Source organism: Sturnus vulgaris, chromosome 9, assembly GCF_052056855.1.
Source record: "Sturnus vulgaris isolate bStuVul1 chromosome 9, bStuVul1.hap1, whole genome shotgun sequence".
In the NCBI taxonomy this organism is placed as follows: Eukaryota; Metazoa; Chordata; class Aves; order Passeriformes; family Sturnidae; genus Sturnus; species Sturnus vulgaris.
The window spans coordinates 2,607,205-2,620,596 of record NC_142251.1 but is presented as its reverse complement, the minus strand read 5'-3'; the positions used below and the strand labels follow the sequence as shown (position 1 = coordinate 2,620,596).

General features: G+C 42.5%; 1 protein-coding gene across 1 annotated transcript in view; it reads left to right on the top strand.

The window, feature by feature from the left end:
- The first annotated feature begins 497 nt into the window (after nucleotides 1-497).
- Nucleotides 498-13,392, top strand: part of PATJ (PATJ crumbs cell polarity complex component) — a 137,997-nt gene continuing 125,102 nt past the window's right edge. Inside the window, exons 1-6 of the mRNA XM_088169636.1 lie at nucleotides 498-547; nucleotides 6,283-6,338; nucleotides 6,420-6,586; nucleotides 8,201-8,383; nucleotides 9,683-9,822; nucleotides 11,616-11,808. Of these exons, the coding sequence (XP_088025762.1) occupies nucleotides 6,317-6,338; nucleotides 6,420-6,586; nucleotides 8,201-8,383; nucleotides 9,683-9,822; nucleotides 11,616-11,808 (705 nt within the window). The 5' untranslated portion in view covers nucleotides 498-547; nucleotides 6,283-6,316. The remainder of the gene's footprint in view (nucleotides 548-6,282; nucleotides 6,339-6,419; nucleotides 6,587-8,200; nucleotides 8,384-9,682; nucleotides 9,823-11,615; nucleotides 11,809-13,392) is intronic.

Below are 13,392 nucleotides of genomic sequence, written 5' to 3'. Positions count from 1 at the left end.
ATTATAAAAATATTATTATACTCATATTATTATACATGCTTCACCCAAGGATCTACACCCGTGTCCAAAGCGAACAGAGCCCTCACACCAGGCTAGCTCTACGTGCCCCTCTGTAGGGAGTTCAAAAGAGAATCAGAGTATGCTGAGTCTGGACACCGATGCCAATGAGTGAAAAATAAGGTTTTCTGCAATATTTACACACGCGCTTTGCCTTCACTGGGGAGGCTGGAGGCCACACGACAGATTCAAACTACCATCCATAAACAAGCCGGCGAGTCAGGCTCACCTGGAAATTGACTAAAAAGTTAATTTCGGTGCGAAGCGCTCTCGCTGCACTTCCCCGTGCGGCCAGAGCCGTGTCCCGGCGGAGCCGGGAGGGGCCGAGCCCCGGCCGTCCCTCGGGAGGCGGCTCTCCCGCCGCGCCGCCCCGGCTTCCTGCGCCGCAGGTGAGCCGGGAGCGCCCCTCGCTTCCCGCTTCCGCCCAGGTGAGCGCCGCCGGCCATCCCGCCGCTCCCGGCATCCCGCACCCCCGGCATCCCGCCCGCAGGTACCGCGTCCGCCCCGGGAACGGCACGGCTGGGGTGGGATAAGAGGAGGGCACGGGCGGTGAATTCACTCTGCTGCAGGAGTGAATTCCCCTTCGGACACGCGCGGTGTGGATCAGCGGGTGAGATGTGTGTAAATATCTAAAGGGGATAAAAACCTGTGTTTATCTGTAACGAGTATTCCAGCCTGCCAAGAGGATGGAGCTGCGCTCTGCCTGGTGGTGCCAAGAGGCAATGGGTAGAAAATGATGCCCAGGATGTTCCGCCTGGATGTGAGGATGAACTTCTTTCCTGTGCTCCTCACTGGGAGCATTCCAGAACCATCTGGACTCAATCCTGTACCTTGTCCTCAGGGATGGCCCTGCTTGAGCAGGGAGGTTGGACCAGATGACCCAGCTGTGGTTCCTTCCTTCCAACCTGACTCATCCTGGAATTCTCTAAGGGTTTCCAACCATCTCCTGCTTCCAGAGCCAGACCTGTGAACAGCAGCTTGAGCAGTCCAGCCGTGGCCAGGATACCAGCTCGCACTCATCCAGACACCCCTACGTGAAAGCCCTTTGAAACCTCGACAAGTCCCTGACACCCCAGTAAAGACAGGGCAGGGCTGTGTCACTCCTGATGGCACCCAAGGCTCTCCAGGGCAATGAAGTCCTCCTGGTGTTGTGTTGTTGTGCAAACAGTTTCCATCGCTCAGAGAGGCTGGCTCAGGATGAGGAGAGGAGGGAAGTAACGCACCTGTTGCAACACTTCCCCTCAAGTGCCTGTCAGTCCAGAGATTCTTAGAAGAGCAGGTTTTTACTTTGTTTACGGGTGGTTAATGGGAAAAGTGTTCTTCCGCATTCCTTTTTAATTTCTGACCCTTGGAAGTTCAGAACGGTTCCAGGTTCAACAGCTCTGTTCCCCGTGATTTGTTAGTTGTGTACACTGTCATCAAAGTACCTAGGATTTATTGAGAATGGCATATTTAGATATTGGAAATGAGTTTTCCATGAGAACAGATTTCTGAGGCCATGATTTTGCTTTGTGGAGAGCCGCTTTGGCATGAGCTCTGACTTCTGTTAGACAACAGAGAACCCACATCAGCGCTTCCCTAGAGGCTGAAGTCCAAAGGAATTCAGGTTCTGCTTGCTAAATTTACCCTGCCTGGAAAGTGAGTAAGACTCCTCTTGATCTGCACCGAGGCTGGTAATCACAGGTGCAGAGTGCTGTCCTTTTTTCACTTTCCTTCTCCTGTAGTCATTAATCATGTGTAAAACTCACCCTGCCCACCCAGTATGTTTTTATTTTTAACAAAATTTAGCTGTGGCTCCACCTTGGAGATGTGTGATACATCTGTGTTCAGGTACCCACAGAAGTATTCAATTCTTTTCCTTCTTTCAAGTGCTTGGAGTAGTCAGGGTGTGCTTGACAACATTTTTGTAAAACCTGCAGCATTGCACAGAGCAGAGGTGGTTTCAGAGGAAAGGTGTGTATGTGCTATGCTTGGTTTGTCTGAATTTTTCTGTACAATATAAGTAAAACTGAGCATAGCATGTAGGACAGAAAAATACGTGTTAGAATAGTGTTTTATCACAGTATGGAGTCGCTTGATAGTGTGTAAACTGTAAAATTTTGAATATCTGAAGTTCAGCTGATGGCAGGACAATTTAGGATTAAGATCACACTAACAAATGGCATTTTCCCTTGCTTTTCTTATATCAACTTTTAAACTGAATTTTTCCACGTCAGAGGTCTCTGTGATGAGGAGGACGATATGCACCGTGTTAGTCACTCATGATAACAGGGCCAGGGAAAATTCCAGTGCAGAAAAGTGACTTTGGATCGGGATGAGCCCTTTGGCTGCTCCTGTGGCAAGCTGCTGAGGCTGCTTGTGTTAGAAGCCTTTGAGAAATAGCAGCAGTTTGTTAGCACTTGTGGGATTTACTATCCCCAAAGGTTCCAGCCAGGCTGGGTGGGGAGGGCATCCTGTAAGGCTGGAATTTTCCTGGAGGGATGCAGGTTGTTGAAGGGCGTGGGGCAGAGGCGGTTGTGGATGGATCGGGAAAAACAGGCTGAAGAATCTCTGCTGGCTGAACCGTGTCCTCCTCCATACCCCAGCAGCAAAGCCCTCAATTCCCACCTTCCAGCAGCCCTTTGGGGAGGGCAGGTGTTTGTCAGGGCTGCTGGTGGGATGTTGGGATGCTGTGTTCCCCTCTGGCTCTGGGATGTGCCGGGGCTGAGCGCTCCGTGTCTCCGTGCAAGTGGCAGCGTCTGGCAGGGGGGTGATGGCAGTGGAAGACTTCAACTTTTCAGCTCTTCTGATGACCCTCTACTGGCACCAGCATGGGGGAATTCCTTTTTCCTTATGCTGCTTTTGAAGAAGATCCAAGTCTTGGGATTTCACACAAAACCTCCTGAAGCTTTCCCACTCCCTCGGATGCGTTGAGTTCAGCTCTCAGGAGTGAAGACAGTGGAACCCCCAGATGGATGCTGTCCTGGGGTTACAAAACACTCAACCTTCTGAAATTCATCATTTCCTCGATGATTTTATGGTTATGTTGGAAGTTGTGACACAAATGTTGAACTGAGGTTTCCAATAAGCATCTATAGAACTTGGAGACTGCAGCTGAGGAAGCAGTATGTGGAGTGCATGAACTGATTTTAACAGGACAAAACAGTGTTTTGGACCAGCCTTCAAAATTAACACCTAGGAATGGACTTCCTAATTTATCAACTGTTTGCTGACACACTGCCTGGACTTAGAGTGTGTTTGGAAAATGTTAAATGCTAAACTGTTTGGGCTCTTAGACATAGAGGATCAATAATACATGGAGTTGTGAGTTTCTCTGGTGCCCAAAAGCAGTTCTTAGAGGCCTGTCCTCAATTATCTATGACTTGAAAACTCTAAATTGGTTTATATTTTCAGGGATCCCTTCACACCAGAAGGAGCTGTTTGCTTTAATTTTTTTCTCCCCACTCTCATATGGAAGAAAGGAGAATAAAGAAATACTGAGTGTGGTTTTAACATATTACACACACAAAAAAAATCGCTAAAAAGCATTGCAAGCTGTCTGGAGGCCAGCTCTGATCACGAGGAACCCCAAAGTGCTGTGTAAACTGGAACTGTTGTTCAACCACCTGAGATCCACTTGGGCATTCACTGGCACAAGTGGCCTGCAGTGGCTCTTAGGGACACCTGGAGCAGCTCAAGCAAGAAGCTGAAGCTTTTTTTAATCTTTTCTTTTTCTTCCTGTTTTGTACCTCCTTCTCTAGGGAACTTCTGCCTCGATGGAGCCAAGATCTCTTACCTATAATTCGTCTCCTTAAATTTAAATCTCCGATTTTCTCGGGTCAGTCCCTATTGCCATAATTGCTGTTGTTACAACTTCTGCAAAGGAAAAAAGAGATTAATTTGGGGGATGGTTAGCTCAGCACTTGGAGGCTGTTTTTGGATTGAGGATGGGTGTTTCTGGTGATGCAGCTTGGTCCTGCTGTGAGGTGTGGACACGTCACCGTGTCCCCTCCTGTCCCCCTCCTGCCAGTGCTGGCAGCTCAGAGCTCACTGGGCACAAAGCTCACCCACCAAAACGTGAAGGATTCTTTCTGAGTGTTTAGCTGCCTGTTCCAGCTCACTATGGGATCAGCTAAATGGAAAGGGAAGAATAAGTGCATTAAAGAGAGCTGGGGAGCTGGACCAGCCTCTTGGTTTTGGCTCTTGGGTGGGCAGGGTGCTGTCAAGTCGTTGTTATTTCCTGCCATGCAGGATTTCTTCTCTGGGTTTAATCTTTTCCTCACCCCACTGCTGTTAAAGGTGTTTCAAGCCACTTTTCCTCACAGGAGTTATTTTCCATCCCTTTCTCATTTTGGTTCGCTCACTTTCCTCTTTTAACTGCTGATGTGAGGTAGAAAAACAGAGGAGGAAAGCGAATGGAGGGGAGTTAAACCGGGAAGAAAGAACAAATTTCCATATTCTTTGTCCTGATTTGTTAAGGTTCATGCTGTATTTTTCAGTCGAGGAGGTTAAGTTTTGTCTTTTGGATTTAATGAAGTCTCAGGAGTGTGTAAGGAAATGGTGTTTTCATCTGCTCTTCAGAATCAGCTCTCAGCACAGAATCAAAGGCTGCTGTGCTCTTAGAAGTGTTTTACTTCGAATGGAAAGGCAAATAAAGCTGCAGCACTTCCTAAAGTCCAGATGCATTCCTGAAAATCTTTCGGGGAGTTGTATGGCTCTGCTGCTTCAGCTCTTGCTACAATTTTGATTTAAAATGACCTCCTACATCTGTTAGGAGTCCTGCAAAGCGACTTCATTTTGCCTGGCCCTGGGTGGAAACCACACAAACCCACCGAGTTCTGCAGGAACTCCTGCAGGAGCCAAAGCTGCTCGGATATGCACAGCAAAGGGTGCATAAATCTGAAACTGTGGTTTGTGACATGCCTCCATCCACTTCTTTTTTCCAATTAGGTAAATCAACTTAACCTGACTCTTCAGGAGAAAGGGAACTACTCACCTGCATAATTAATATTTTGGTAAATAGTGTCCTCCCAGAATTCCAGATGTGTTCAGTGTGAGCAGAGACAGCGTCAGAGGCAGAGCTGAAAGGATCAGAGGTCCTGCTGGGAGAGAGCCCCTGGAATGTGCTTACCCTGCTGTCACGTTCACCATATGACCCTTGCTCCTCTTGAATTGCAAGACTAAAAAATAAATAAAAAGCTTTTATACAGGGAGAAGGATATGGCTAGTCTTGTTCCAAAATAATTCCAAATATATTATTCTGAAATTACACACTTACATACTGGATAGAATTAAAATTATGTAAATCGTGCTGTTAAATGGCTGACTTCTTTCAGAGGAGCTTGTGCTAAGTGAAGGAATCTTGTTTGGTAGAGCTGCCTTGATAGATTTCAGAATGACAGGCTCCACATCAACTTAATAACATGCAAGCAAGGGTAAAAATTTATCATCTCTGCTAATTGCAAGTCTGTTGTTTTTATACTGCCATCTAGGCCTCAGCCCCTGTTGGAGACCTGTTCTCTTTGGTACTGTGGAGGAGCTGGATAAAGGATATTTTGCTCCTTAAAAACTTAATAAAGGATATTTTACTGTTCATGTATGTAGAAAAGAGAAAGGCAAACCCTACAGGAGAACAGGCTTCCTTCACCTGCTGTAAATCAGGCTGTGATTAGAACAGACCTTCCTCAGGAATGTATAGAATAGGAATTAATGTGCCAAATTTTAATTCTGTGCTGTCCCATGAGTGGAGGAAGTTCACTGTTTTATGGAGGAACACAAAGTTTCACCTATATTGCCATCCAGCAGGGCTGAACTGTCATGAGAATAATACTGTCTACAAATGACCAGGTGGAAAGTATCTTCTAAATAATAGGTAGATTTTAGCTCTGTGTATATTTGTGAAGATCACAACTGTAATGTCAATATTCCAAACAATTTGGTTGAACGTATCTGTGTCTCAGTTTTCCTTTTCAGTTTTTTTTCATAACCTGCATGTTTATTCATATTTGGGAGAGTTGTTCATATTCCTTCCTGTGTGTGAAAGGAAAAGCACGTGGAACAAGAAAAAAATTTTGGGCATGCTGAGGCTATGTGGAGAGCTTTGTTAAATACTTGGGGTAAACAACAGGGGTAGCAGTATTTTAAAATTAAATTTATTGTAGTTAGCGTAATATTATTTCATTTATCAAATATTACTATTCTGCTTAGATCTATCATTTATTAATTTATTTTTTTTAACTCAACCAGGTTATTCTGAGCAATTCCAAAAATACCCCTCAACATGCCCGAAAATCCAGCAGCAGGTACGTGGTCTGAAAATGATTCCTTTTGCTGAATGCTGAAATAAAAGCTCCATTCCTAACCTGGACTCGTTTGTGGTGCAGATAAGCAGCAGGTGCTGCAGATCCTGGATCGGCTGCAGGCAAAACTGCAGGAGAAAAGGGATTCCCAACACCAGGAAAACCTCACCATCCTAAGGAACACCCTCAGGAGCCCCTTGTTCAACCAGATCCTGACTCTCCAGCAATCCATCAAGCAGCTGAAGGAACAAGTGAGTGCAGAGTTGCTGCTGTTGGTGTGGTGATAACTCTGGGCGAGTGGAGCTCGATCAGGATGTGTAGGCGTGTGTTAACGAGGGTGCTCTCATTAATTAGCTGTAACGTGGTGTTAGTGAGTGTTGGGCCCTGGTTTCTGGTGTCTGCAGAGGCACTGCTGAAATGAGAAGTGGTTTTGCAACAAAGAGGTCATGGGGCAACGTGCTTTGAAAGGGATGCAGGAGAGGCAGGGTTGTGTTGGAAAAAAACATCTGCAAAAGACATCAGCTCCAGTATTTGGAGTCCTGAACACTGTTGGAACTGAGATCCTTTGTTTTTCACAGAAGCTAGGTGCTGTTTATCAGCTCACTGGCAGCATTTTTTCTGCCTAAAAACCAGCATCACTTAGTTCCTGCTAATTTTTATGAGAACGCTTAACCTGCTTTGGGAAGTAAAGTGTAGAAAACCCAGCCTGAAGATTTGCCAAGCTCTGATGCAGCTGTACCCAAGCAAGTTTTAAAATGACTTGGCTTCAGCAGAGCTTGGAACTTCTGTGGACTGGTTTATAAAGCCAAGTGATGTTGTGGACATGGGCGTACATGACACAACTGCACGGACAGGTCTCACCCTGCAGTTAAGTTAAAACCATCAGCAAGCTTAAAACCAGGGACTGACCAGCAGCAGTCCCTGTCTCTGCTGTCCCTGTGCCCAGCTGGAATTACAGCAGGGTGGCTCTCATGGGGACAAGGCTGTCCCTTGCCAGGTGTATTTCAGGTGTTCCTGCCTGGCTGGCCTGGTGGTGGCTGTGCCATTCATTATCTCTCCTTCCCAAGTTCCCATAGGTGCTGCATCCCTTCCTTCCAAGGCTTGGATGCACGTCTGCAGGCTATTAAAAATGTATTAAAATGCAAATGTATCTAAGAAGTGACTGTGACATGGTGGGGTTTGTATTCAGAATGTTCAGAATTCTCATATCTAGAAAATTTAGGTTTTCTTGAAATTCTATTTAAGCAGGAGCAGCTTCATTCAGGATGGGATTATCCAGTTTATTATGTCACACTGGGAATATTTTTCATTTCTTCATTATCAGTAAGGACTAGAAGTACAAGTTCTAGCAGCGATAACATGTTCAGTGGTAGTTTGTGCCCTAGGCTCTCTTTGGGGAATGGATAATACAAACCAGGCTTCAGGCTCCTGAATGACTCAAAATATTTGAATTTTTGTGCCAAAATTCTGTATAGGTTTCCCTAACAGTTGCAGCAGTGCTTGAAAGCCTCTTTAGTGTTTGGTGCTTTTGCATGTGTTGTTTCTGGAATAGCAGGGTGAAAAGAGGATAAGGGGCACGGGCAGGGGAGAAGCGTGAAAGAAACAGAGGAAAAACGAGTGGAGTAGAAACACAGCTGAAACACTCAGGGAACTCCTGAAAAACAGTTTAAATTTGATATGATAGCTTGATTATAGATTACATATTAACACTGCCCGATTTATACAGGTGAGTATATTTGTGTAAATGGACATATATGAACACAGATATTTTTGCTCCTTTCGCAGCCTGCACATAAAATGGTATTTGTGGAGAATCCTTCTTTTGTTTCCAGTAGTTTTTCCACACCTTTGTTCATTTTCAACAGCTCAGTTACATGCCTCCTGACCGCTCGGTGGATTTTGATTTTACCAAGAGGGGGCTGTTGGTGTTTGCTGACAAATCAGTCACTGCTGGGACACCTTGCACTTCACCTGGACCCAAAGCATCAGCCTTCACTCCAAACCTGGGAGTTAATGAATTTAACATGATCATCCAGAAAATGGCAAAGGTAAGGCTCCAAGGTTTAGTGAACCAAACTTTTTTTTTTTCATTTTGGAGCATTTCATACTGTATTTTTTGTTGTATGTCTGGAACGTTGGTGCCTCCTAACCAGGAGGGAGTAGAAGTGTTGAGAACTTTTCCCTGTGGAAGATAATGTCAGCAATAGGAAGTAGCTTGGTGGCTTGTTTTGTTTTTTTTAACTTCCATTGCCAATTTTCTGTTTTACATTCTACCAAACACACCAGCATAGTAAGGAAATTGCAGTTGCCAGGAAAAATTTTTGGTATTTGATGACACTTAATTGAAAATGGACATTTTCAGCAGAAACTTGTTTTGATGGAGGCACTTGTTTATCAAGTACATTTTAAATTGGAAATGTACCAACTTTATGAACAGTGCAAAGGATTAAAAAAAACTAGCATGTAATATTTTATTTAACTCTTTATTTAGTATGTCTTAACTTTGCCAGACGGATGCAGATGTCCCAAATTCCCTAAGAATTTGTACAGGTGCTGACATCCACCCATGTGGGATTGGCATTTATACCACAAATGTATTGTTCTGTGTTATTTGGAAGCATTAATTTAATTGCTTAGTCATGCCTTTCTATATTAAGTAACTGTTGCTAATTGACTACCTTAATGTAGCTGTAATATTTGGAGCATTACTCTTCTCATTAGTGTGTCATTAACTCATCAGAGATAAGATTTAGTAGTAAAGGCTGCACGTTATTTGGAATAAAAAGAGTGCATTCTCCCAGTAATATTTCCCAGTAAACAACCCCAGAAATCTTGTATTAGAACTGAAAAACAGGCAGTTGCAAAAGCAAACTTTTTTTTAGCATTATGTGTGAAGCTGCAGGGAGGGGAAGGAAATTAATTTCTCCATTTAAAAGCTGCAGTCTTTTGAATGCACACCTAAAAATCAGCATTAAAAGCAAGGGGAGCCAAAAGACAAGTAATTTAGTTCAGCTACACAGCATTTCCAGAAATCCCAAATATATTGCTCTAGACAGCACTTTGTTCATAGTTTTCATCCAGTTTGGAATTCATCTCATAATGTGAATGAAGTGTGAAAGTGGCTCTTAAATTCCCTGAGGTTTCAGAACCTCAGAGTGCTTGCATATCCAATACGTTGCTATATTAAAAATAATAAACGGAGGAGCTTTTATAGAAATAACATATTCAGTATTTTGCCTTTGCTTAGTCTTAGGAGGAGAATAATTCTCCCAGTGTTCATAAATTTTAAACTAGCTCATTCTATTGCACTGAAAATTAGTAAATCATTTTATCTTCTGTTTTATTAGGGAAGACAAATAGAATCAATAACGATTGATAAACCTTCTGTTGGAGGTCTTGGATTTAGTGTGGTTGCCCTTAAAAATCCCAGCCTGGGAGAAGTTGGTATCTTTGTCAAGGAAGTCCAGCCAGGAAGCATAGCTGACAGGTGAGATCTTCATAATTGTGTTGGAAAATTGTATTTTCCATGAAGGGAAAAGTCACGACCTTCACGTTGAGAGCTCTGTGAAATAACATGTTTGTCTGGGTTATCTGGTGGGATATTTTGGTGGTGGTATCTTGAATTCCGGTTTTTCAGCTAAAAGGGACTCGTGTTTTGAGGATCAGGTTTTCAGATGAGTTTTAAATATCCGAGCCATTCATAAATGGAATTTCCAGAAATCGTGACTCACTTTAGAGAATCTTGAGTGCTGATTAAAAAAACAAAAGAAAACTCAGAAAAGAACAAAAAGAAAATAAATTAGATTCCATTTTATTTTTTATACATTGTGTCCGTGAAAGATTTTTTTTTTCACCCCCTTTTTCCTTTATTTATGTGCCTCTGACAATGCCCTATTTATAGTTGGTTTTACTGTTTGTTTCCTGTGTAAATTTAGATCCACTCCTCCCAACAGATCCCTGCACAGATGTCATCATAGAATCGAGGCTTCAGGCAGTTTCTTCCTGTATTGTCTGTGGGTTTTCACCCAACAACAAAAGACAGAGCAATCCTTTAAAAATAAAAACGCGATTGTAAAACCACAAGAGTTGGCATGAGACAAATGCAGTGCTTGGAATTACGTTTCAAGAAAATGTGTCTAGATTTCAAGTCATTGGTGTCACTTTTTAAATAACACATGTCAGGAAGTGCCAACACAGGATGACAAAAAGAGTGGGGAGAGGTTGGAATGATAATGGCGAAGGGCCCACAGAGAACACACCAGAGAACACTTAAAGAAAAGCATATTAAGGCTCTTTCAAAGTGGAGACAGATGGACTGATCCGGATGTCAAGGGAGGGTGAATATCTCACTTTAGGATTTGATGACCTGCTGCTCACTTTCTTTGATGAGAGAATCTGAAATATGGTTAGTGCTCGAAGAAAGTGATTTCTGGGAAACATCTTAAACATGGCACGATAAAAAGGAAGTTTCGAATGCCTTAGTTAAGATGTGCAGTTATATTGTTTCGGAGTTTATAAATTTCCCCAGCATGCTTCCCATTTTGCTTCTGAGACAAGATCTCCTGGAGACTTTTTTGGATTCCTACAGAGCTTTGAAGGCAGTGTCTGTCTATGTAACAGTTTGGTCTCGTGCTCAGAATGAATATTTAACAAAGGAGATGAGTGATGGTTTCTGTCTTGTCACAGATCTAAATTCATCACTGGGGTGAATTAACTGTGAAATTTATATTATCTCAAGGTAGCAACTGAACTGTGTGTTGCTCCAAGAAAGTTTCATGTCTGAGGCTTGATACTATAAATTTTAAGTAAAATATAAATATGCAGCACATCAGTCTTTAGATTAAGCAGTGATACAAAACAGCATCAAAGCCTGAGTTGCGGGTTCTTAGAGATGGCATCATGTAGTGCTAAACATAATGAAGAATAGTTCCTAGTTTATTGTGTAACTACAAAAATACTTTTTCCTGCTTTGTAGTTCAATATCATCGAGAAAGGATAAGGGAACTGCAATTAAATTTTGAATAGAAGCAAAGTAAAGAATTGAGCAAATTTCTGTACCATGACAAAGCTGGAACAAAATGTGGCTGGGCAGTTTGGAACAGTGTGGATTGAATGTAGTGTGTGAGCTGTTGAAGGCACCCTAATAAGCAGATTTTTAAAATACATAAACATTTAACCTTGCACCACTGCGTGTTTTGCATGTTCACATTTCAGTTACACGAGCCTGAATGCGAAGTCACTGTGCTGCATTTAAAAAATTGCTTTCAATGTTTTGTTAAGGGATCAAAGACTGAGGGAAAATGACCACATACTGGCCATTAATTGCACGCCATTGGATCAGAACATTTCCCATCAGCACGCCATTGCCCTCCTCCAGCAATCCACAGGATCCCTGCATCTGGTGGTGGCTCGGGAGCCACTTCAAGGGAACAGCAGAACTGCCTTACTAAGTGATGTAAATCCACCTGAGACTGTGAGTTGTAATACTGTCAAAATCAGATTTTGAGCTGGGCTGGATGTATTTTTTTTTTCCTGTGACTCTTAAGTGTTTGTGGTAGCAAGTTTTACATAGAGGGATTTTTTTCCTTTAATCGGATTTTTTTTATGTGATGACATTTCATTTAGACTCACCGTGTAGTTAGCACAGAGCTTCCATTGCAAAGCTGCATGGAGTTGTTATAAAACTGATCCTGGGTTTTTATGGGCTAGCAGAAGCTTTGGTAGATCACCATATTCTTATCAGCCCAGTCTGTTCAGCACAGGCTGGATGAAGCATTTTATGAGAATATCCAGCTGAAACCTACTTGTGCTCAGCAATTAAAGATGCTCTGATTACCTCTTAAAAGTGAGTAAACATAACCTGCCATGAGCACTGCTTGAAACAGCCCAACCAATTTAAACTGGCACTGCTCACACCAAAAAGCCTTGTCTTTGTTTTAAAAAACAAACACAATTTATCTGTTAAAGAACCTCTCAATCCCTGTTTATTTATCGGCTTGTTTTGTTTGGTTGGGGTTTTTTTTTTCCCCCCATCTGTAAATTTCAGTGATTGGGAAGCCTTTTGTTTTTGTGACAAAGGAGAGCTTGTCACTGGGACATGTAATAAACCAGGGCTGAACTTCCATCTGTGTTCCACCCATATGGTCCAGGTGGCTTCCCTGAATTCGGCCAAAACTGCACACCTAAATCCAGGGATTTCAATATTGAAATCTGAATTTATTCTGCTGGCAGATTTTGATGAAAATCTGGGTAAAAGCAGTGCTTTTCCTTATTCTTAGTAATTATTTCCCTCATGATTATTATGGAGGTAGTGAAATCTGAAGGTTTTAGTGGATAATCAATATTGTTTATTGCACTGAAAATTTTAAAGAATTAAATTTTAACTGCTTTTTCATTGAGAGATCTGCACTGAACAGACTAACAAAATAAAACACAAATATATATCTCTGCAGGGGGTCCTTAAAATTCTTTTATGATATTTAACTGGCTTTGGCAAAGATTTTCAGTATGCTAATAAATCCTTTATTCGCAGAAGATTTAAATCTGCCTACTTTGCTCCATTTGGGCCTGTATGAGATATTAATCTGACAGAAACATTGGCTGGGTTTGGGTTGCTTAACAGCTTTGTTATTTTCAGATTGTCTTGTAGAACATAAGGTCATGGTACAGTGTAGCTTAGAAATTTGCTTCCAATCCAGTATGGCAGAATATTGTGCTGTGCTATTAATTCAGTGCTGGATGGGGATGTTCAGAGTGTGTAAGTGAAATAACAGAAATAAGAATTTGGGCAACGCTGAGTGAAAGCTGGGCCAGTGCAAGCTCCTTGCCTCTGTTTTTCCCTCTTGTTTGCAGTACTCTGGATTTATGAAAAACTGAAAGGATACTTTTCATTTTGGCAGGAGAATCTTAAAAATTGCTTTTTTTTTTTTTTTCTCTTAGTCGAGCTTTTTCCTAGCATCCTGTTATCCCGAAAGTGGAGGACAAAAAATGTGCGCTTAAAAACAGATGAGAAATCCCACCATGTATTTATAAGGAAATGGAGCTGAGTGAACAAAAT